At 45.0% G+C, this 22,083-nt stretch overlaps 1 protein-coding gene across 3 annotated transcripts in view; it reads left to right on the top strand.

Moving 5' to 3' along the window:
• The window catches only part of LOC138982480 (protein mono-ADP-ribosyltransferase PARP14-like), a 49,120-nt gene that overhangs the window by 2,435 nt on the left and 24,602 nt on the right, over positions 1 to 22,083 (top strand). For 2 of the 3 annotated variants that reach the window (XM_070355778.1, XM_070355780.1), the window contains exons 2-17: positions 2,587 to 2,717; positions 3,031 to 3,643; positions 4,211 to 4,423; positions 4,791 to 5,045; positions 5,510 to 5,770; positions 5,938 to 6,177; positions 7,981 to 8,274; positions 8,800 to 9,042; positions 10,785 to 11,018; positions 11,844 to 13,378; positions 13,797 to 14,004; positions 14,260 to 14,724; positions 15,162 to 15,274; positions 15,691 to 15,918; positions 16,575 to 16,796; positions 17,027 to 17,150. In XM_070355778.1, coding sequence (XP_070211879.1) covers positions 2,587 to 2,717; positions 3,031 to 3,643; positions 4,211 to 4,423; positions 4,791 to 5,045; positions 5,510 to 5,770; positions 5,938 to 6,177; positions 7,981 to 8,274; positions 8,800 to 9,042; positions 10,785 to 11,018; positions 11,844 to 13,378; positions 13,797 to 14,004; positions 14,260 to 14,724; positions 15,162 to 15,274; positions 15,691 to 15,918; positions 16,575 to 16,796; positions 17,027 to 17,150 — 5,379 coding nt within the window. The remainder of the gene's footprint in view (positions 1 to 2,586; positions 2,718 to 3,030; positions 3,644 to 4,210; positions 4,424 to 4,790; positions 5,046 to 5,509; positions 5,771 to 5,937; positions 6,178 to 7,980; positions 8,275 to 8,799; positions 9,043 to 10,784; positions 11,019 to 11,843; positions 13,379 to 13,796; positions 14,005 to 14,259; positions 14,725 to 15,161; positions 15,275 to 15,690; positions 15,919 to 16,574; positions 16,797 to 17,026; positions 17,151 to 22,083) is intronic. The other variant, XM_070355779.1, reaches the window with a different exon arrangement.

Genomic DNA, 22,083 nt, shown 5'->3' with positions numbered 1-22,083 from the left:
CCTCAGATTCCCTATAAAGACCCCTCCTTTTTACGACCGATTTTTCTGGACATTTTCAAGGTCCTCATTGGGAGGTTTTACTGTAATTAAGGTCTGTTTCTTGACACCACAATTCATGTGTATACCCACCTATGGAAGGCGAAACGGTGGCGTGTGACTGTCAAATATGCTGTCCGAAACATTGTCTAGGCTCTTGTTTTTTTAATTTTTTTTTATTTTAACGCCTGAGGACAAGTCCCCCATCAACATTTAAAATAAAAAAATTGTTTCTGATTCCTTGACTGATCCTATATTTTGCTCCTGACCCTGGACCTTTTTTTCACCCTTCAAACAAAAAAGTATAAATTAAAAATGACAAAACGTTACAACAAAAGACGGGCGCAGTAGCGTAGTGGATGAGACTACGGCCGACTCATGGGAAGGTCGTGAGTTCAAATTGCGGCCGCCTGGTAGAATAAGGGCAGAGATTTTTCCAATCTCCCAGGTCAGCTTATATATATATATATATGCAAACCTGCTTGTGCCTTATCCCCCTTCGTGTGTACACGCAAGCACAAAACCAGGTGCGCAAGGAAACAATCCTGTAATCCATGTAAGAGTTTGGTGAGTTATAATAGAAACAAGAAAATACCCAGCATGCTTCCCCCAAAATCGGCGTATGCTGCCTGAATAGCGGGGTAAAAACGGTCATACACGTACAAATCCACTCGTGCAATAACATGAGTGAACGTGGGAGTTTCAGCCCAGAAACGAAGAAGAAGAAGAAATTACAACAAAGTTGCTCTTTTCCCGCATCCAGGGGACACTGCTCACATGATTTGCGGTGAAAAAAGAAGCCATGTACGACTGTAAATAAAAAACAAACTTCAATCAATCAATAACATTTAACAAACAAATTTTTTTTAAATGTTATGACCTACCAACCCTAATTTCTTTGGCCTAATTGTCATATCGGAAACAACTTTTTTTTAAATGTTATGACCTACCAACCCTAATTTCTTTGGCCTAATTGTCATATCGGAAACAACTTTTTTTTAAATGTTATGACCTACCAACCCTAATTTCTTTGGCCTAATTTTCATATCGGAAACAACATTTTGTTGTTGTTGGCCCTATCTCCTTTGAACTGCTCAAGCATATGTGCCTTTGGCAGCCAGACCTCCACGCGACACTCAAAAAGGGCCCCCTAAGTATACAAACAGCGGACTACAACTACAATAGACTAGAGAGCATCTATGAAACGATTTTGTGCTAGCCTGGCAAGAATCAAGTAGAATTGGTTGACACACAAAGAATCGCTGGTGTACAGCCATCAGGATGTATAACTGTGCAGCCATTGTTTTATCATGCAGGAGCACAGATGTTTGCCTTGACTATCAGGATCCTTTTGGCAAACAGCCCCCATGCATTAGCTCTTACAACTTTACTCATGAGAAATGAATGCAGTAATCTTGTCACTAAACACAAGGGTTTGGAGTGTATGTAAATGCTTTAATTGCCCTGCAACATCTCAGAATGAACGACAGGAATGGAGGGTGGGGGGTGGATGGTGTACTTGGTTTATACATTCACCTGATTCCAAGTGAATAAAAATGAGAGAGAGAGTGGTGCTATTGTGAAGGACAGGCAAAAAGTCTAGCACACTTGTGGAAAATCCCAAAGTATAGCACTCTTTGACGATTGCTAGATTTGAATTCTCTGCAAAAAGGCATAAAACGTTTATCACTATTTAGACAACATGTGTTCTTATATTTACCCACACTTTTTATATTGAATCTTAATATTTTAAAAGTTTGGGTCATCCACGACCCACATCTCTCAGAATTCGTAGTCTAAAATATGATTTGGTGAATAATAAATTGGTAAGTATGCAGCACGATTTTACACATGCAAGTGTCGAAGCGGATATAAGCATTGATTCAAAAACAAAAACATTAAAGAAGGAGAGAGATAAACAGACAATCAATCAATCAATTAATGTGAGGCTTATATCGCGCGTATTCCGTGGGTACAGTTCTAAGCGCAGGGATTTATTTTAATTTTATTTTATGCAATTTATATCACGCACATATTCAAGGCGCAGGGATTTATTTATGCCGTGTGAGATGGAATTTTTTTTACACAATACATCACGCATTCACATTGACCAGCAGATCGCAGCCATTTCGGCGCATATCCTACTTTTCACGGCCTATTATTCCAAGTCACACGGGTATTTTGGTGGACATTTTTATCTATGCCTATACAATTTTGCCAGGAAAGACCCTTTTGTCAATCGTGGGATCTTTAACGTGCACACCCCAATGTAGTGTACACGAAGGGACCTCGGTTTTTCGTCTCATCCGAAAGACTAGCACTTGAACCCACCACCTAGGTTAGGAAAGGGGGAGAAAATTGCTAACGCCCTGACCCAGGGTCGAACTCGCAACCTCTCGCTTCCGAGCGCAAGTGTGTTACCACTCGGCCACCCAGTCCATGACATATGGGTAGACTTAAAGGAAAAAGAAAGCAGTATGAATTTGTTAGGGTGGTTTGTTGTTTAATGACTTACTATTTCATGTTGTTTTTTCCCCCTCTTTGTTTCAGACCAGATCAATTGCTTGCATCATCACAGAACCTTCACTGTAGCACTCAATGATGAGTCGTATCCGGTAAAGTTAGACTTGCCACCCATGAGCCTCAACGCGAGTGAACTTGACTGGATTGTGATAAACAAGGTGATTTACGGATTTCAGATTACCCACATTTTTCACACTTAACACCACTCCCCTTTTGTTTCTTTAAGGTCACACTCACAGTTACATAATCAGTGTAAGCATGTACATTCTTCATTTCAACTGATTTTTTTCTGAACACTGATCTTTAATTTTTCTTTTTTTTAGTTTTAAGAAGGGGCAGGATAGGAGTGCTGCTCTCTTTTATGAAATAATGCATACAACAGTAAATGAGCCTCTGTCAAATCAACAACACTTTTTAGATGAATATTTTTAATCAAAATTACAAAAATGTTGTCTTCATGTGTTTTTTTAGGGAGAGGACAAGATGGACTCTGTAGACTCGGAGGCCTTGTTTGGTTCTGGAGGTGCAGGCAGTGCAGATCCAAACAGCAACAGGACGGACAGCAGTCAGCCGAGCACTGGCAGTTCCCAGGGCTACCCCCAACAACAAGATCCCCCTTTCCGTGGGCAGTATATGGGGCCAGGTGGGCCGGGTAATGAATGGCAGTACCCGCAGTTCCCCCAATACCCTCCACAAGCTCAGGGTTATCCGTACCAGCAGGGCCCAACCGGTCATCTTTACTCCCATGGGTCTGACCCCAACTACCAGGGCCATGGTGCAAATTACCCCACCGCAGGGCGGGGCATGGAGTATCCAAACAACTCTCCCTTTCCCCAGCACCTGATGGGGCGTGGGCGTGGAATGCAGTTCGACTTTTACAATCAACAGCGGCAGGGTCAGCACTTTCACCAAAGGCCGCCAGCCAACCCTGAAGGAGGGGCACGGGCAGAGAGTCTTCCCCAAGCCATGGGAGACCTCAACCTGAAGCAAGAGCCCTTTCCACATTGCGATTCTTTTGAAAATCAGCCAGAAGAATACTATGGTGACGCCATCGGGTCTCCGGAGAGGGACGATTTCCAGTCAGGTATGATTCTAGGTCCTCATGCGCTTAGCGTTATTTGCAAGTATAGCATTGTGAGCAGAGATGAATTTAAATTTGGAACTGGAAGTTTGAATGATGGAAGCTAACAAAGGTCACTATTATTTTGCTTCAAACCTTTTCTTGTTTGTGTCCACAGCATCATACATTTCTAACCTGCATCTTGTGCCAGGTACACATAGGGACACAAATTACGAGAAGGCAAAATGTTAACTCTTTTAACGTTTGTGCTGTTTGTTGTCTTTGTCAATGTGAGCTTTCTACAGAGAAAAAAAATCTCCAAAGGAGCTACAGTTATGAGTCCAAGCAAAGCTAGTACCGTGTGTGCACAGACTTTACATAGCTGTTTGCATGTGGGACTTTTCAACAGATAAGTAACTATATGGAAAATTTTACACAGATGCAAAGTTCCACAATATGCTACAGACTTTTATCTTGATGTGACATTTTCAGGAGGAGCATACCCCTAGATCCAACAAGAGTATTTCCTCTTTTAGAGTATTTCCTCTTTGTTTTGTCTTCATGGCTGATTCCTACCCCTGTGTTTTGCAGATTTTGTGGTTCTGGGGGATACCGGTCCCCAAGAGAGTCCACAGCACCACCATCGCTTCCACCTGCAAGTGACAGATTTGCCTGACGCCATTACAACCAAGGAACTAGTGGATTTTTTCGAGGACCGCAAGGAGAGTGGAGGAGGACCCGTGACGGATGTCAACCACAACCAGTCGACCAGATCTGCAGCTATTTACTTCTTTGACTCAGACTGTAAGATTGAACATCATCGATCATTCATACGATTGTTTGCTGCTGGAGTACCGATAGTCATGTGCAGAGGACAAATTTTGACTCATATGAGATCTGTTCATATTTAGTTTTCAGGTTTCATTGCTTGATTTGTTTAACCAAAAGTCAGGAATTTTAGTAACAAAAAATAAGATATACATATATGAAAAAAACACTCTTAGTTTTACTGTCAAGGATTTTTAAGGTTGTGTTGTGCATCACTTTGTGAGCAGTTATGTATCTATATATTTCAACTTTCTTGTGAAGTTTTATTAACAATCAATCATTAAAAGTTCAAACTTTAAGAGAGACTTGATTGATATTCAGTTTAACATTGTGTTTTCAACAGCAATTGAGCGGATCACGAAAAAGGTGCCACTACTATTGAAGAACAAGAAAATCACAGTAAAACCGGTGTCAGCTGAGCAGCAAAAAGCTGAGACGGAGGTAAACACTGTGGAGATCAGAGGCCTTAACACAGAGGAGGATAGAGAGATGTGCATCTTGTATTTTGAAAATCCCAGGAAAGGAGGTGGTGACATTGAGAACAGTAATTGGGATGACAAGGAAAAAATCCTGTACATCACCTTCGAAAAACCTGAAGGTATGCTTATATTTCCAGTGTAAAGTCTTGTATCATCTCTGAAGAGCATGGGAGTTATCATAAACTGTGCAAAAAGGTTATTGTGACAACTTTTGCACCCCAACTAAAGCATTCATTCCTGTGTCATTTCATTTAAACTTTTTGTATGCCATTTAAGGCACTTAACTTGACTATTTGACACACTGCTAGTATCAAAGATTTTTGTGTACACTTAAATTGCTGATCTTTTGTATGTTTGTTGGTTAGTGTAATGGATTGACATTTTTTTAGTTTTTTTCAACGGACAGATGGAAAGCATGCAATTGTTACAGAAAGTCAGGTCGGAAATGCTGTAAAATATGTTACACAAACACACACACACACACACACACACACACACACACACACACACACGCATGCATGCATGCATGACGGTACACACACACACATTTTTCTTATATTTGATTTACTTTGTATTCTTCCAGTTGCGAAAAGTGTGGCATCGAAGGGACACAAGGTTGGTGGCAATGTACTGGAGGTAATGCTGTACACTCCTCCAGTTGAGGTTGAACCAGAGGAGATGGAGCTATCGTGCACCGTGGAAGTGCGAGGATTCGACCCTGCTAAGGAGGCTGACCTCTATGAGATGTACTTCTCAAGTCCAAAGAAAGGTGGGGATGACATTGCTGATCTGCGCTTCAGTAAGGATAAGAGTGTGATGTACATCACATTTGAATCTCCCGAAGGTAAGGGAAAGAAACATCTTGTTTTGTTTGTTTGTTTGTTTGTTTGTTTGTTTGTTTAGTTGGTTTAATTATTTGTTTGCAAGTTGGACTTTTTGGGGTATTTAATTAGGTCATACAACGACTATTTGTGTAGCTGTTAGTGATAATGCATGGGTATGTATTTGCAGTGGCTGACCGTGTTGCAAGTCTGCCTCACAAAGTTGGAGGGCAGCTGCTTGAAGTCATGATTGCTCCAATTGAGGATCCCACCCCTCCTTCAACTGTCATGGTCAAAGGCTTAGATCTGAGGAAAGATGAAGTGTGTCGCTTGTACTTTGAGAATCCGAGGAAGGGAGGTGGAGATATCGCTGAACTTGTTGTGGATGAGGATCAAGAAGCCATTTTCATCACTTTTGAAGACCCGGAAGGTAAGCCTACATGGGATAAAGTGTAACTACCACGATAAATATTAGTTTACACTTTTTACCCCACCTATGTTGACCAAGTTTTTTTTAGCGAGACCAGCTGTGCTGCAGCAGGTCACTCAGAATTGTAGTAACTGTGTCGAAACTGTATCAACACGCTGGAATGCAGGCGCTAGATCGACGTTACAGGAAGCGACTGAAGTGACTGTGTGTATGGATATATCCGTACCAGGTCAGTTAGAGCAATATGAGTGGGTACGGATATATCCGTACCTGGGAGACAATGAGTTAATGTCTGATAAACGAAGGGAAGTAACCGCTCTATTTACATGGGACATGCATGTATAGAGTAAGTAAGAGTTATGGGGAACCAGTCTGCTGGCACCTGAGACAAAAACAAGAAATGAAACAAACAAGCGACTATCAAATATTCCAAGAAATATTTCAAAAAGTGTGATTTTGGTCATACTATCCTAAACATCTCCAAACTAGTGCAGCAGGAGATGAATTCTTAATCTTAGTCTTTACATTAAAGGCACAGTCAGCCTCCCATAAACCATCACAGACACTGTCAGGCTTTTACACACAGTACAAACACCCTTTCATTTAAACACTCACCGCTTGAGAACATCCTAGGTGCCCTCCGTAAAGAGCGAACAATTTTTAAAGAATTTATTTTTGCGTGGTTTATCTTGCCCCTAAGCCATCGTGAACCCGTGTGATTCAGTTTCCTTTTTTTCACAATTTAGTCGTCAGTTTCTGATTTCAATGTGACTTGCTGTAAGCTTATCTGCAATAGCACGTTATTGTGTACAGTTGTACCTCTGAATCTAAAACGCAACAAACGGCTGCAAGTCACACGAACTAGAGCGGTGGCGGTTGACTGTTCACAGGAACTGGCGCTATGCAGAACCGTCGTCTGCTATGAGAAAGACGTTTTGCGTGACACGTTTCCAGGCTTTTCTTTTTTCAAACTTTCAAAACTTCAAATTGTACTGATCTTGTTTTGATGAAAAAAGAATTCTTTTATGATTTAAGAATGTTTGTGTAACAAGCTGTCAATTTATTATTTAGATTTTAAAAGTTAGGTCTAGCATCAAAACGAGGCGCCTGATAGTCCGTTTGGATAGTCCACGAAAATAAATTCTTTGAAAATGTCTCACTCTCAACAGAAAGCAGCCAGGATGTTCCCGTTCGGTGAGCGTTCAAATGAAAGTATGCTTGCACTGTATGTAGATTCTCGGGGACCTCAGTGATGGTTTACGGGAGGCATACTGTGCCTTTAATCTCAGAACAGTGGTCCCATGAAAGAAGGGGGGAGGGGTAACAACTTGCAATTTTCTTCTCAGTTTATTATACGTCCAGAATATTACTTATAATAAAAGGTTGAGCATGCGATGACTGAGTGTATATGTATATTGTACACAACTTCCATACAGTCAGTACGGGGCACTAAGGGTAAGAAGTGCCTACAGTGGAACCATGGACCACTTTTAAGACCTCTACAAATCTGAGAAAATCAGGTCTTAAAAAGGAGCTACTCTTAAGTTAATATGGGGAGGGGGGGGGGTCTTAAAAGGGGGGGGTTCCACTGTAATGAAATAAATACTAGCATCTTATTTTCAGATCAGTTTTATAAAGCTTGGATATGGTGCAAGAGGACTTATAAATGTGCAATACAAAATCATTTTTGTGAACTAAAAGGATAACTTGGAAAATGTAAACTTCTTCACACTATTATCATAGGCTTGAAAGCAAATCAAAAAGACCTTTAATTTTTGCTCTTTGTTGAATCCTTTTTTTAAGTGGCACAGAAAGTTATCACCATGCCACACAAAATTGGAGGCCATGACCTTGAGGTGTCCTTGTACACACCAAAGAAAGCAGCACCAATGCGACACAAGTCCCAGGAGCCTGCAGAGGAAGAAGAAGAAGCTCCACTGCGAACGGTTGTGTTTCTTATTGGTCAGGAGACTTCAGAGAGTGAGGACACCTACGCCCTTTACTTTGAAAGCCCTCGACATGGGGGTGGAGAGGTGGAAGAAGTCAACATTGACAAAGACAAAGGGCTTGTTTATGTCACCTTTGAGGAGCCTACAGGTTAGTGAGCTTGCGGGGTATTTAGAAAATGAAGGAAGTGATCATGGGCTTACCTCAGGTCTCTATTTGCAAAATTCTTCAAGAGGAGGGGTGTTATTGTTCATGAATGCAGTTGCTTTCCAAGGAGTTCTTTTGAAAATGGATCTGAAACTTTTTGGTCATTTCTTGCACCAGAGTACTGTGTTGAAAAAAACAACAACAGGTTATCAGATAACACCCATTTTACTTATAGGATCATATACCTTTCAGTATACTGTTTCCTGTAAAACCAGGACCAAAAAATTATGAAGTTATTTGCCTCAACCTTTTCAGAAGGTGACAGAAACATGCAGTGGAGTATCAAGTATTGGATACCGTAGTGTGGATGAGGAAATAAAAATGAAATAACTGCTTTCATGTGCTCAGGTGCATGTGCTTATACATATTGATTAAACAGAATTATTACTGTGACTGTAAAAAAGAACAGTTGAAACACCCCTGTTACATTGTGGCAAACTATTTACCTCCCACTGTTACAATGTGCAGTGGCGGAGAGAGTGGCAGGGAAAACACACAGGATCGCAGGTCGCCAAGTGGAGGTCACGCTTTTCCAACCCCCCAAGCCCAGGCCTACGTATTCTGAGAAGCTGCTGTTCAAGAACATTGCGGACAGCACTACGCGGGACTGCCTCTGTATGTACCTGGAACGTATCACAGGTCTGGATCCTGCCGAAGTTTTGTACGGGGACGAAGTGGGAACCGTACTGGTCACCTTTGCCGAAGAGCCAGGTTTGTGAAATTGCAATCTTCTTTCATGAAGCATTTGATACGTGGTGCAGCAGTTAGGCACCGCATGGGTCCTGCACCTCCGCTTTTGGTCATGGACATTTATCAGGCGTCCCTCCCCTAGATCGACTGCCTACCAGGGCTGTTGAGCTCAGTCTGCCCACCGATGAGTAGAACACATCGGCCCCTCGCTTTGTTTAGCCCGCCAGCAGAAGCGGTATACCAGGGTTAGGCCACTCCCGTCATCCCTAACAGCTTTCTTGGAGCCAGAAGTGAGAGTTGAGTGAGGACCAGTGTTCCCGTCCATCCCCAAAGGGGGAGCAGCTGCCAGGTTCACAAAGGTGCTACCTCTCCTCAGACACCCCATACACCCCATTATTGCAATGTGAGGCTCCTCCGATGCGGGGGCACCTGCCAATAAAGGACAACTTTTGGTGTCCCTTTCCCTGTTAACTTTATGAAACTGTCATGAAAGGACACCTTAAGTGAACCGACAGCTCGGGTTGGTCCCAAGGGTTCCGCAGATTACCATGATTGATGTAGTTTGATGCTGCATTTAAAAACCACTGGTGCATTAACTGCATGTACAGCTTTCCTCACTCATGAAATTGTAATGTGTTGTGAGGGCACCCAATCAAAAATAAAAATGTTTAATTTTTTGTCTGTTGAGTCTCACTGCTGTGCTCTTCTTGATATGCATTTATCAGTCCAACAAAAAAATCCCCTAGTGTAGACACTTTTTACATTTAGTCAAGTTTTGACTAAATGTTTTAACATAGAGGGGGGAATCGAGACGAGGGTCGTGGTGTATGTGTGTGTGTCTGTCTGTCTGTCTGTCTGTCTGTGTGTGTGTGTAGAGCGATTCAGACTAAACTACTGGGCCGATCTTTATGAAATTTGACATGAGAGTTCCTGGGTATGATATCCCCGGACGTTTTTTTCATTTTTTCGATAAATACCTTTGATGACGTCATATCCGGCTTTTTGTAAAAGTTGAGGCGGCACTGTCACACCCTCATTTTTCAATCAAATTGATTGAAATTTTGGCAAAGCAATCTTCGACGAAGCCCGGGGTTTGGTATTGCATTTCAGCTTGGTGGCTTAAAAACTAATGAGTGAGTTTGGTCATTAAAAATCGGAAACTTGTAATTAAAATTATTTTTTTATTAAACGATCCAAAAACAATTTCATCTTATTGTTCGTCATTTTCTGATTCCAAAAACATATACATATGTTATATTTGGATTAAAAACAAGCTCTGAAAATTAAAAATATAAAAATTATGATCAAAATTAAATTTCCGAAATCGTTTTAAAAACTATTTCATCTTATTCCTTGTCGGTTCCTGATTCCAAAAACATATAGATATGATATGTTTGGATTAAAAACACGCTCAGAAAGTTAAAACGAAGAGAGGTACAGTAAAGCGTGCTATGAAGCACAGCGCAATCGCTACCGCGCCAAACAGGCTCGTCACTTTCACTGCCTTTTGCACTAGCGGCGGACTACGTTCAGTTTCATTCTGTGAGTTCCACAGCTTGACTAAATGTAGTAATTTCGCCTTACGCGACTTGTTTGGTTATCTGTTCTCCTGGACATACCTTGTTACACACACACACACACACACACACACACACACACACCCACACACACACACACACACACACACACACACACACACACGCACACACACACACACACTCACTCTCCCATTAAAATGGCAGCATACATGTCTCTTCCCTTAGATCTAGTCAAGACTGCACAGTTCTGCCAGAAGAGGAAGTTGGAAGGACGGCAGCTGACTGTGGCCAAGGTTCCAATCTCCAACTGTCTGCTGGTGGAAAATCTCAATGACAGGACGACAGAGGACACTGTGGAGCTGTACTTTGAGAACAAGCGCAGTGGAGGGGGTGCTGTGGAGAAAGTAGAGATGGTGCCAGAGGAGAACAAGTGTTTCGTCTTCTTTGAAGATCATGATGGTGAGTTATGGCTGTGAAATTTGGATGAGGAGATGCAAATGAAACAGATGCTTACCTGTGTGTGCATAATTATATTTGCTATACTCATATCTTGGATGACTTGTTATTTAGAAACTCTAATGTCCTGTCCATCTGTTTATTTTGATGACAGCGTTTGAAGTTAACACCAATTTGTTTTATCCGCAACAAGCTTCTGGTGATTACTGAACTACAGATGTAGTACATTAAGTTGGTAGTGAGAGGAAATCTTCGATCACTTAAAGGCTGACATATAGTCATATTTAATTAGTTTAATTACTTCCAGGGCTTTTCCCATCGTTGCGGGGATGTATAAATTAAGCTTCCTGCAAAGTTTAAGGTTTGAAGTCCTTACCAATTACGGGAAATAATTAATTCCTTATTGCATTGTTTAGCAACAGTTCTCCAGGACGGGCTATTTTTAGACCGTTGACGTCACTTCGTGACGTTTCGTAAACCAAAGATGGCGTTTAAGACTGTTCTGTTTACATTCGACACTATCAACACCACTTTGCAATACTGAAATAATTATTTCTGTGTTCGAAAGCTACAGCCAATCGTTATTATATCCCCTTAGGTACAGTTTTATAACATTATTGGCACATGTAAACAATATGAATTAATTAATGAACGCTACGAGTATGGCAGCCTTTAATGACTCCCTCTATCTACTTTCAGCAGACAATATTTTGGTTAAAATTTGTTCATGCATTCGTCTGTCTGTCTATACATGTCTGCATCTCGATTTATGTCTGCCTGTTTTTTCCACGAGTGTACATCCACAGACATTGTATATTTGACTTTCAGTTCTAGACGGAGTGCTGCAGAAGCCACACAAGATTGATGGGGCTCCGCTGTCAGTGAAACGCTACATGGAGTGTCTGGGTCAGTCTGGGGGAAGTCAGGACCCCACCGCATTCACCGCACCCAAGCCTGTGGTGATGACCAACGTAGATCCTTACAAAGTCGCCTTTCTTCGTCAGTCCCAGGAAATTAAGGCCGGCTTTCTTCAGCAGCTCTCCAACAGCCATGCAGAGGTGAAGTTTGAGGGGGACAACTTGAGCATTGCATGCAGCCTGAACCCGTCAGTCCCCAAGGCTCGCATCCTTGCTCGCACCTGGGCCACGGATGTCCAGCAGGTAGCGGGAGAGTTTCTGGGGATGATTGACGTCCTCAAGCGTCATCTGGTGCAGCAGATTTGGCCTGAAGTGGAGACGGCCGTGAGGTCAGCAAACATCGCCAGCCCTAAAGGAGCCGCATTCTTTCCTGTGCCAGAGGAGAGTGCCTTTGTTGTGGTGGGCATGAAGAGCATGGCGAAAGAGCTCCTCGACAAGATCAACGTCGTGGCCTCAAAGGTGGAGGAGGAGATTGAACGCAAGAGTCAGGAGGTGACAGAAACCAACTCCAAGCTGGAGCCTTACAAACTTCGACTGCTGCTTGCCATGGGTTTCCAGATAGAAGCTGGCAAGCGTCATGAAGGTCTCAGAATTGACATCAACATAAGAAATAACAGCATCGTCTTCCAAGGTTTGCTGAAGGACGTAAAGGAATCCCAGGTTGAAATGTATGAAACCCTGCAAGCCGTCACGCGTGAGAAGATTACTGAAATGTCAGACATGCAGAAAAAGCTCCTTGACAGCAAGGAGACGAAGCCCTATATCGTTCAGAAATTCAAAGCTGACAAAATCGCTGCCGTCTGGGAAATAGGCCAAAAGGGAGAAGTGATGGTCCATGCTTTCAATGACAAAAATCTGGTTAAAGCAGTCCACATTATCAAGAAGTCTGTGCCAGAGCATGTGTGTCAGCTGAATCCAGAGTCAGCCCAGCTGCTGATCTCACAGGACTGGAAGAGCCTTGTCAACCGCCAGATTTCTGCTCATCCAGGCTTGCTCCTGATTGCACCTTCCCACGACAACCAGCAGGTTTTTATTGCCTGCACAGACAACATCATGCATGGCGTGGTGGAGGATATCGAGATGTTTCTGCGGGAGAACACCATCTATTCCCAGGTCATGCGCTTCTCTCCAAGCAGGCAGGTCTTCATTCATTCACACTGGCAAGGCAAGCTTCAAAACATTGGGGAGAGGCTCAGAGCGTACAGAGTGCAGCTCTCCTTAAAAGAAGCTGGGACGGAAATGTATGTGAAGGGCACAGAGCAAGGCTTGCAAGAAGTCAGGAAAAACCTGGAACAACTGGGTGAGAAGATCATATGCCACGAGCAGGTGTGTACTGACCAAGGCACCGTGAAGTTACTGAATTCCAACTGTGAGAAAGACCTGAAGATGATTGGCCGTGGATCTCACTGTGTGTTGGGACTGCAGCGAGAACCAGCAGATCTGCAGGTAAGATCTTTTCACAGAATTTTTAGTGTACAGCCTCTGTAATACTAACATATGTATTGTGCATGTTTAGTATTAGTAATAAGAATGTGATGCATGTTTCTAACGCATAAAGTACATGTAAGTGTAAAATTATGTCACGTTTTTCTCTGAGATTATTTGTTGTCAATTTTGTCACCCAATGAGGGAGGAAAATGGGTAAACAATATTTTTGTTAAAAACCAGCGGACTGAATCTTTTTTTTTATTGTCCTTTACTATAATGATCAAAAATGGGGGGGGGGGGGTGGGGGGGGGGAAGGGGGGGGCGTTTATAACTAGGTACAGAACCCTGTGCGCAGAATTTGACGAAAAGTAGGGGGTCGGCGTTTACTCGATACTGGGCATATACAAGGTAGTTTACAGTACTGTCTGGTGTGCAGGTGGTCCAGTCGTCCCATCCTGTAGCAGCAAGTCCTGGGCAGATGGGTGGCACAGCAAACACTGCGGCCAGTGTGCAGCTACCCAGCGGCGTCTCCGTGTCTGTCATGCAAGGGGACATCACTCAGATGCCTGTGGATGCCATTGTCAACGCTGCCAACGCAAGGATGGATCATGTTGGGGGCCTGGCAAGAGACATAGTCGATAAAGGTAATTGTAAACTTATATGCAGCCAGATGATCACACTCACAGCAGAAACATCTTCACAGTCTCACCCACATTGAAGAAAAAGCAAGATAGAGAAATGAGGACTTGAAAACTGACCTAGCTGTTTGGAGCTAGTACACACATGCAAAAGCCAGCACACACTGTCATCCCATGCTAACATACAAGTATATTTATACTCCTGGTGCTATGCTTCTGACATAACCACAGTGCTTTTCAATATTCCATCCATTGAAACAGGCGGAGATACCATCCAGGCAGAGTGCTACAAAAACCTGAAGACAAGGGCTAACCAACTGAAAGAGGGCGACGTGCTGGTGTCTGGCTCTGGTCGCCTCCCTTGTAAAATAATCATCCATGCGGTTGGACCCATGTACAAAGGCGGCAGAGCTGGGGAAGAGGAATGTCTGTACGAAACTGTCATGAAGTGCATGGAAACGGTCAACTCAGACGGGCACTCATCTATCGCCATTCCTGCCATCAGCACAGGAATTTTTGGCTACCCTGCCAGGGAGTCTACTCGGGTCATCGTGGAGGCGGTTAAAGCTTTCCTGGACTCCCACAGACGCTGCACCGTCAAGAACGTGTATTTCTGTCACGTTGGGGGCGACATTGTGCAGCTGTTCACCACAGCTGTACAAACCACTTTCCCCTCTGCTCGCAGCACCTCCACAGCATACAAGCCAGCGGCCGTCCCAAGGAAAGGTTGGTTTTCGATATGACATACAATTTGAAAAGATATGCTAAGGGAAGAGTGGGTTAGGGGGAGGGGGGGTTGTTCTTTTGGCAGCACTGTGATGGCATCGCAAGCTTAGACTAAGGGCCTTTGAACTGTGGGAAGAGTGTATTCGAGAAAGCAAAGATGAATGAAACGTTAGGATATAAAGGAATTTCTGTAAAAAATGTGTTTTACAGATATGGAATATGTCAAAGTCTACCTTGTATTGGAACAGAGTTCAACAAACTCCTGGGAAAAGAAATACTAAAAATGAGACTGTACTGATCTTTGTATTTATTTTTGATGAAAAGAAAAACAGGTCGAAATTTACATTCTAATGTGTGTGTGTGTTGTGTGTGTGTGTGTGTGTGTGTGTGTGTGTGTGTGTGTGTGTGCGTGTGCGTGCATGCATGTACTGTTGAAGGGACAGCATTTGGTCAGCCTGCTCGACAGTTCCCCATGTCTGGTGGAGGAGCAGCAAGCTCTCATAGAGTGATCAACGTGTCCATCATTTCAGGAGAGCTTGCAAAACAGACAGTAAGATTTTGCACTTGAAAGAGGTTTTTTTCTTCAAAATATATGTGTGTGTGCTCTTTTGATTCAAAGTACAATGTTGTACTCTTGCTAATAATAAGATGAGGATGCGTGATTGCCAAGCCAGGTGAATTGGTTTGAAGTTCAAAAGTGAGTCAAAAGCAATATGGACCTGTCTGTAAGTTTGAGGTAGCTAGAGAAGGAACACACATACAGAATGTAGGGTATAGAATACTACATAGCTTGCTGTGTGATACCAGGTTTACATCCGATTTTTCTGTGCATATTTTTTTCCTCCAAATATTGAAAAGAGAAAGTGTAAAAAGTAGTATCCAAAAATAATCATTAATTAGATAGTTGTGAGTTTCTCTCCAGCGTTTCTAGATTGATTGTTATTGTTCACTTTTCTGTTCTTACAGGTAGATGTAATTGTGAATTCCACATCCAATGGTCTGGACCTCCAGAATGGTGCTGTATCATCGTCTATTCTGAAAGCAGCAGGCGTAAGTCTGCAGGATGAGTGCAAGACAAAATACCCGGGTGGTATCCAGGCAGGTGACATCGCTTGCACCATGGGCCACAATTTGAATTGCATGGAAGTCTTTCATTTGGTGCTCTGCAACTACTCTAATCCCAGTGCAGCTCAGGTCTGTATGATGGTTCTCTGTTGAAACTTTTTCAGGTGATGCGCAATAAACTGATTTTTAGATGATGGACAATTAGGAATAGAAAAACAAGCACAAACAGTAACTCTTTTTTTTTATAAGGCTCATGCACTTTGTATCTTCAGGCTTGGTTGGTTTTACGGAATAAAACAAATAAAAAAAATGTAATGTCACTAAGTCTTGGTTTTTAAAAAAAATGGAAATTGCTTGTTCCTTCAGTATTTCTAATTATGTATAGTGTTGGAAGATTGCTTCTACACAGCCGTCAATTAATCTTATCTTCGTTTTTTTGTTGGCATATTGTGTCAAAGTGGCCTGGCCTGGCCTGTAAAATGTAAAAGCCTGGCCAGATCTGAGATGGAGACTCGATTCGTATATATGGGAAAGACTGTACATGTACCTTAAGCTGGTCCTTAATTGAGCCTGAAGTCGACTTCGCAAAGACTTTTTTTACCGAAAACTCAGTGCTAAAGCTCTGTGCGGCCAGCTTTGCACAGTTTACTTTGCTAACAGTATACTTTACTTCGCCCAGTTAAGGACAGGCTTTGGAAAGGAAAAGAGCATTTCATTTTGTTGTCATTCCTGCTACTGTGCTTATTGGATTTTTGAATGCATCATAGCTTTAAATCATTGTGCAGCTGCTGGGTCGCAGCATGACCAAGTGTTTGGTGGAGGCCAGCAAGCGTCACTACACGTCCATTGCATTCCCCGTTCTGGGCACGGGCAACCTGGGCTATCCCGCTCCCACTGTGGCGCACACCATGCTGGATGCCATTGACAAGTTCCAGAATGCCACGCCTTCCACCACCCTCAGAGATGCCAGGATTGTTGTATACCACACGGATGTCAAGATTCTGCAGGTACGTTGAAATTGTGATCTTGTCAAGGTTCTTGTGATGCAGATTTTATGAGTATTTTTGAATTGCTTTTTATGAGATTTTGGATATAAAATTGGTCAGCTTGAATCGAAAGCAGATTTGTTTTTAAGACGCCACATTAAGCTGTAGACTTGTTGTTGTTATCATACTTATAATAAATGAAACATTTCATGAATATATAAAATAAATTAAACACTGTTTAAACCACACAGGAGTTCAAGAAGGCGCAGAGCGGGATGGGCGGAGCCTCTTTTGCCCCATCCCTAACCAGAGGGTCAGGTGCCCGTCACAACCGGGTATTTGCGGAGACTGTCGTTGACCAGTCATATCAACAAGGTAAGAGAATTTGTAATACAGTGAAACCTCCATGATCTACGTTGAGACCCTTTTTACATTTAGTCAAAACTTGACTAAATGTTTAAACGTAGAGGGGAGAATCGAGACGAGGGTGTGGTGTATGTATGTGTGTGTGTGTGTGTGTGTGTGTGTGTGTGTGTGTGTGTGTGTGTGTGTGTGTGTATAACGCGATTCTGAGAAACTACTAGACCGATCTTCATGAAAATTAACATGAGAGTTCCTGAGTATTATATCTCCAGACGTTTTTTTGTTGTTTTTGATAAATATCTTTCATGACGTCATATCCGGCTTTTTGTGAAAGTTGAGGCGGCACTGTCACACTCTCATTTTTCAACCAATTTGGTTTAAATTTTGGTCAAGTAATCTTCGACGAAGCCCGGACTCTGGTATTGCATTTCAGCTTGGAGGCTTAAAAGTTAATTGATGAGTTTGCTCATCAAAATTGTCATTTAATATCATATTCTTACTCCGAATCACATTAGCATTGAGTCACCTGAGATGCTTATCACTGAAAAACGCTTACCCGGCTAAAGAATTTAAAGGGAAGCAACCCCATCACCAAAACGAAAGTGAAAGTAGCTTTGGTAATGGGCCAGTACACCGGGAGTTACCTCCCATACGGGTGTATGCCACGTCACTTCCTCTAGGAACACGTGCCTATTATCATACGTCTTTTTCACCTCGGAGAGGACGGTTCACTTTTTGACGCTCTGTGGCTGACCTTGTGTGTTTGAGTGACACCCGCCGGCCACGTTACCCAGCTTGTCTGCTCGCCTTGCCTACAGTTTGGTGAGCTCGTTCCCGTTTGTTGTTGGTTGTTTGCGCTGTTTCGTTACTGTACGTTGTCCGTTTTTTACGGACTTGTGTGTCAGTGACTTGCGTGTTTCGCCATTTTGTTGTGTGAGTTAGTTAGCTAACTCGTGTGACTTTGCTAGTAGCTCTGCGTGCCCTCTTTCTGTTTGGGCAAGTGTAGCTTTAGTATTTTGTTGACGCGTAAGCGTGTGTGTTTACTGTCTTTTCAGTCGTTTTGACTTACGTTTCAGTAAATCTTTTTGGCTTTGCCACGTGTTGTTGACGTTTGTGTCAGTGTCTTGCGTGTCGCCATTTTGTTGTGTGAGTTAGTTTTCTAGCTCGTGTGACTTTGTTTGTAGCTCTCCGTGCCTCTGCTTGTGGGGCAAGTTTAGCTATAGTATTTTGTTAACGCATTAGTGCGTGTGTTTACTGAATTTTCCAGTCGTTTAGACTTATGTTTCAGTAAATTTTTTTCGCGTTGCCACGTGTTGTTGTCAACATGTCTGATTCAGACAAGCGCCGTGGCAAGTCGGACCCCAAGGGGAAAATTAAGGCTAAGTCTTCCTCTTCCAAAGCAACTTTACTTGTTACAGACCAAGAGCGTAACACTTTGTTGGCTGTACCAATTTCGGCGCCTAGCGCTGTTACTACTTCTGCTTCTTTTGCGGCGCCTAGCGCTACTGTTACTTCTGCACCTGTCTCTACATCGGAGACTTCGTCTTCTTTGTTAGCACCTGGACAAGGTGCGTTGGTTTCCTCTCTGTTAAAGTCACTGGTTCCAGAAATCCGCAGCTTGGTGCAGGCAGAATTTCAGCGTTCCGTCGCCAGCAGTTCGGCGTTTCCGGCATCTGGCAGTGACGTCCGGGCATTGGCTTCCGTGTCTTTGTCCTCCACTTCCGGCTTGGAGCAGCGTCCTCCCTCTTCAGCGTCGGTTGGTAAGCAGAGCTGGTCCGATAGCCCTCGTGAGGCGCCTGGACGTTCTCCTTCGGGGGACAGCTCTTTCGCATCGGGTCACGACCGATACCTTGCTGATCTTTCATTTCCGGCGATAACCTACGAGGCCCCGGACTTGTTCGAACAGCGGCGGCAGTCGGTTTCGACTGCCGCATTTCCGGCACTTGCCGGAAGTGATGATCCGTCCGCTCCGGCACGCTACGGCGGTCGCGGCAGGATGGAGTATTCACTGACTTCCGGTCCTTCCGGATCGCGAAGTCAACCAGTGCAGTCTTCACTTCCGCATTTTGCGGTTCCGTTGACTACACTTCCGGTTTCGGCCGGAAACGCTTCTTCCTCTTCTGGTGGTTCCTTCCGGATACCAGATAGTGGATTACAGCGTGCGCCTTCCGGCTTTCAAGCGCCTAGGCTTGAGCAGGCATCACTCCACTCAGTCGGGGGAGTGACGTCAGCTCATCCAGCTCCGGTTTTTGCGGATGGTCGTCCTGCTTACCCTTTACCTTCACAGGATTTTGGGCGGCAGGATGACGTTAGTGCTCAGGCTTTTCCGGTTTCCGGTTTGCCAGGGCATGCTTCTGCTTCCGGAACTGGTGACTTCGGTCATGGTTCCACGTGTGACTATTCTGATGCTCCATCAGTGGTCAGCGAGGAGTCGCGGGGCGTGTTTCCGTCGAAGCTCAAGTCTGTTCTTGACGTCGCGGCGGAAGTAACGTCTCGTTATTTTCCTGAAGGGGTGGTGGCTGCGGACTCTTCCGCATCATTCGTTCCTTCTGCCATGGCGGACTTCCGGCCGGCACAGGAGGATGTTTCTTCCTTCCGGTTCGCCGAGTCTCCGTCAGTGGCTTACCAACTTTCGCATTCACTGGTTCGTCCAGCACATGCGGGGAGTGGTATTCGGCCAGTGCCTGTTCCGTTACTGCTTCCTTTTGGTCCAGTTCCGGAATCAGCGCAGCAGTGGGTGGCTTCAGCTGCCCAAGCCTCTTCCTTCGTGCCTACGGTCAATAGGAAGCTTGGCATGCCCAATCAGAGCCAGAATTGGCTGGCGTCTTTTGCACTCCCTAGGGCTACCCTTCCGGTTTCCCGGGAATTGCTGCCTCTTCTGACTAAACCGATCAAGCGTGATTCGGTTTTGCCGGTTTCCGAGGCTTCCCTCCTCTCTGCTGAGGAGGTTGGACGTCGGCAGATCGAACTGTCCTCCATTGCGGAGACTCTCGTTCGGGCTCTGTCTCGGGCATTGACCGATTCGCTAGTTCCTTTCACTCTCAGTGAAGAACAGAATGCGGACGATGTCTCTGCGCTTTTGGCCGCATTGGCCAAGGTCAATGAGGAACAATTGCGTCTTTCCTCCCTGCAGTACACCCAAGCGGTACTCTGCAGGAGGGATCTCTTCCTCTCGCAGTCCCAATTCACGGAACTGGCTACTAGGGAGACCTTGAGAGTCTCCCCGGTCTCAGAGGAGTCTCTCTTCTGTCCGCTGGCACTGGATGCCAGACAGAAGGAGATTCAGTCAAACAAGGACAGTCAGTTCCTTGACTACACTCTGAAGGGGGTGAAACAGTCTCAGCCTTCTAAACAGAAGCAGGCTCAGACATCGTCTAACCCCAAGCCAGCTCAGAAGCGGCAGGCTCCGCCGGCCGCTCGTGGTGGGAAGAAGAGGACGGCATCGGGGAGGGGGCGTGGCGGCTCTGGAAGTAAGCCACACCCCCAATGAAGCGCTCCCGATCTCACCTCCCTCCCGCCCTCCACCTTGGTGATGGCGGGAGGCCCCTCCCGGGCACTTTCTCGTTGGATGTCGGTAGTAGACAGCCAATGGATTGTGGGAGTGGTGAGATCGGGCTTCCGCCTGCTCTGGCGGGAGGAAAAGGCGCCTCTTACCCGAGTGCCTCCGCGGTTCAAGCCCCCCTTCTCGCAGGAAGCACGTTCCGTCTTGCAGTCGGAAATTGCCTCCCTGGAGCAGAAGGGCGCGGTGGAGAGAGTTCGGGTCCACAGCTCCCTGGGATTTTACGGGCGTCTGTTCGCTGTTCCCAAAGCATCAGGAGGATGGCGTCCCGTGTTGGATTTATCTCTCCTCAATACTTTCTTGAGGGAGATAAAATTCAAGATGGAGACGCCAGCCTCTGTCCGAGACTCTCTCCGCCCAGGAGACTGGGTGACCTCGATCGATCTCACGGACGCATACTTTCATATTCTTATGCATCCGGCCGACCGGAAATGGCTTCGTTTCCGGTGGGGAGATCAGATCTACCAGTTTCGCGCACTCCCTTTCGGGCTGTCTCTCGCACCATGGATTTTCACCATGGTGGTGAGACAGGTCTGTGCACTGGTGAGGTCCCAGGGTATCCGTCTGCGGGCTTATCTGGACGACTGGCTCATCATGAACCAGTCCCAGAGCGGCTGTTCGCAGGATACCCTGACGGTTCTTCGAGAATCCAACTCGTTGGGATTCTCGATCAACCGGGTAAAGTCGGAGCTGACCCCGTCACAGACATTCACTTATCTGGGGATGTCTTTCGACACGGTCGCTTGGACTGTCCAGCCTTCTCAGAGAAGGGTGGACAAGCTCCAAGCCCAGATTCGCTCCACTTTACCTCTCCTGATGGCTTCCATCCGCTCGCTCGCCTCCATCTTGGGGCAGATGGAGTCTATGGCTCTTCTGGTTTCACTGGGCCGGGTCCACAAACGTCCGCTTCAGTTCGCGCTGAAGCCGTTTGTGGACTCTCCTCTGGTGGACTGGGACGCCCTCATCCCTTTGCAGGGATGGTTCCAGTCTGCGACCCTTCCGTGGTTGGACACGGAGTGGGTCTGCAGAGGTGTTCCGATCGTCGTGCCCCTCCCCGACCTGGACCTCTTTACAGATGCGTCCAGGGAGGGTTGGGGGGCACATACAGATCTTCAGACTACTTCCGGTCTGTGGACGACGGAGCAGTCCTTGTGGCACATCAACTTGCTGGAGCTAGAGGCAGTTGCTCTAGCTCTGGCCAAGTTTCTGCCCTCCCTGTACGCCAAACATGTTCGTCTGTTTACAGACAACATGACAGTGGCGGCGTACATCAACAAGCAGGGAGGCTCGCGGTCCCCGTCTCTCTCGGAGAGGGCTTGCGAGATCCTGGTGTGGTGCTTTCAGCATCATATCACGATCTCGGCCAGGTACCTTCCAGGGAGGCTG

The sequence above is a fragment of the Littorina saxatilis genome, linkage group LG12, assembly GCF_037325665.1.
Source record: "Littorina saxatilis isolate snail1 linkage group LG12, US_GU_Lsax_2.0, whole genome shotgun sequence".
Lineage (NCBI taxonomy): Eukaryota > Metazoa > Mollusca > Gastropoda > Littorinimorpha > Littorinidae > Littorina > Littorina saxatilis.
Note: the sequence above shows the minus strand (reverse complement) of the source record. Positions and strands in the feature narration are given on the sequence as shown.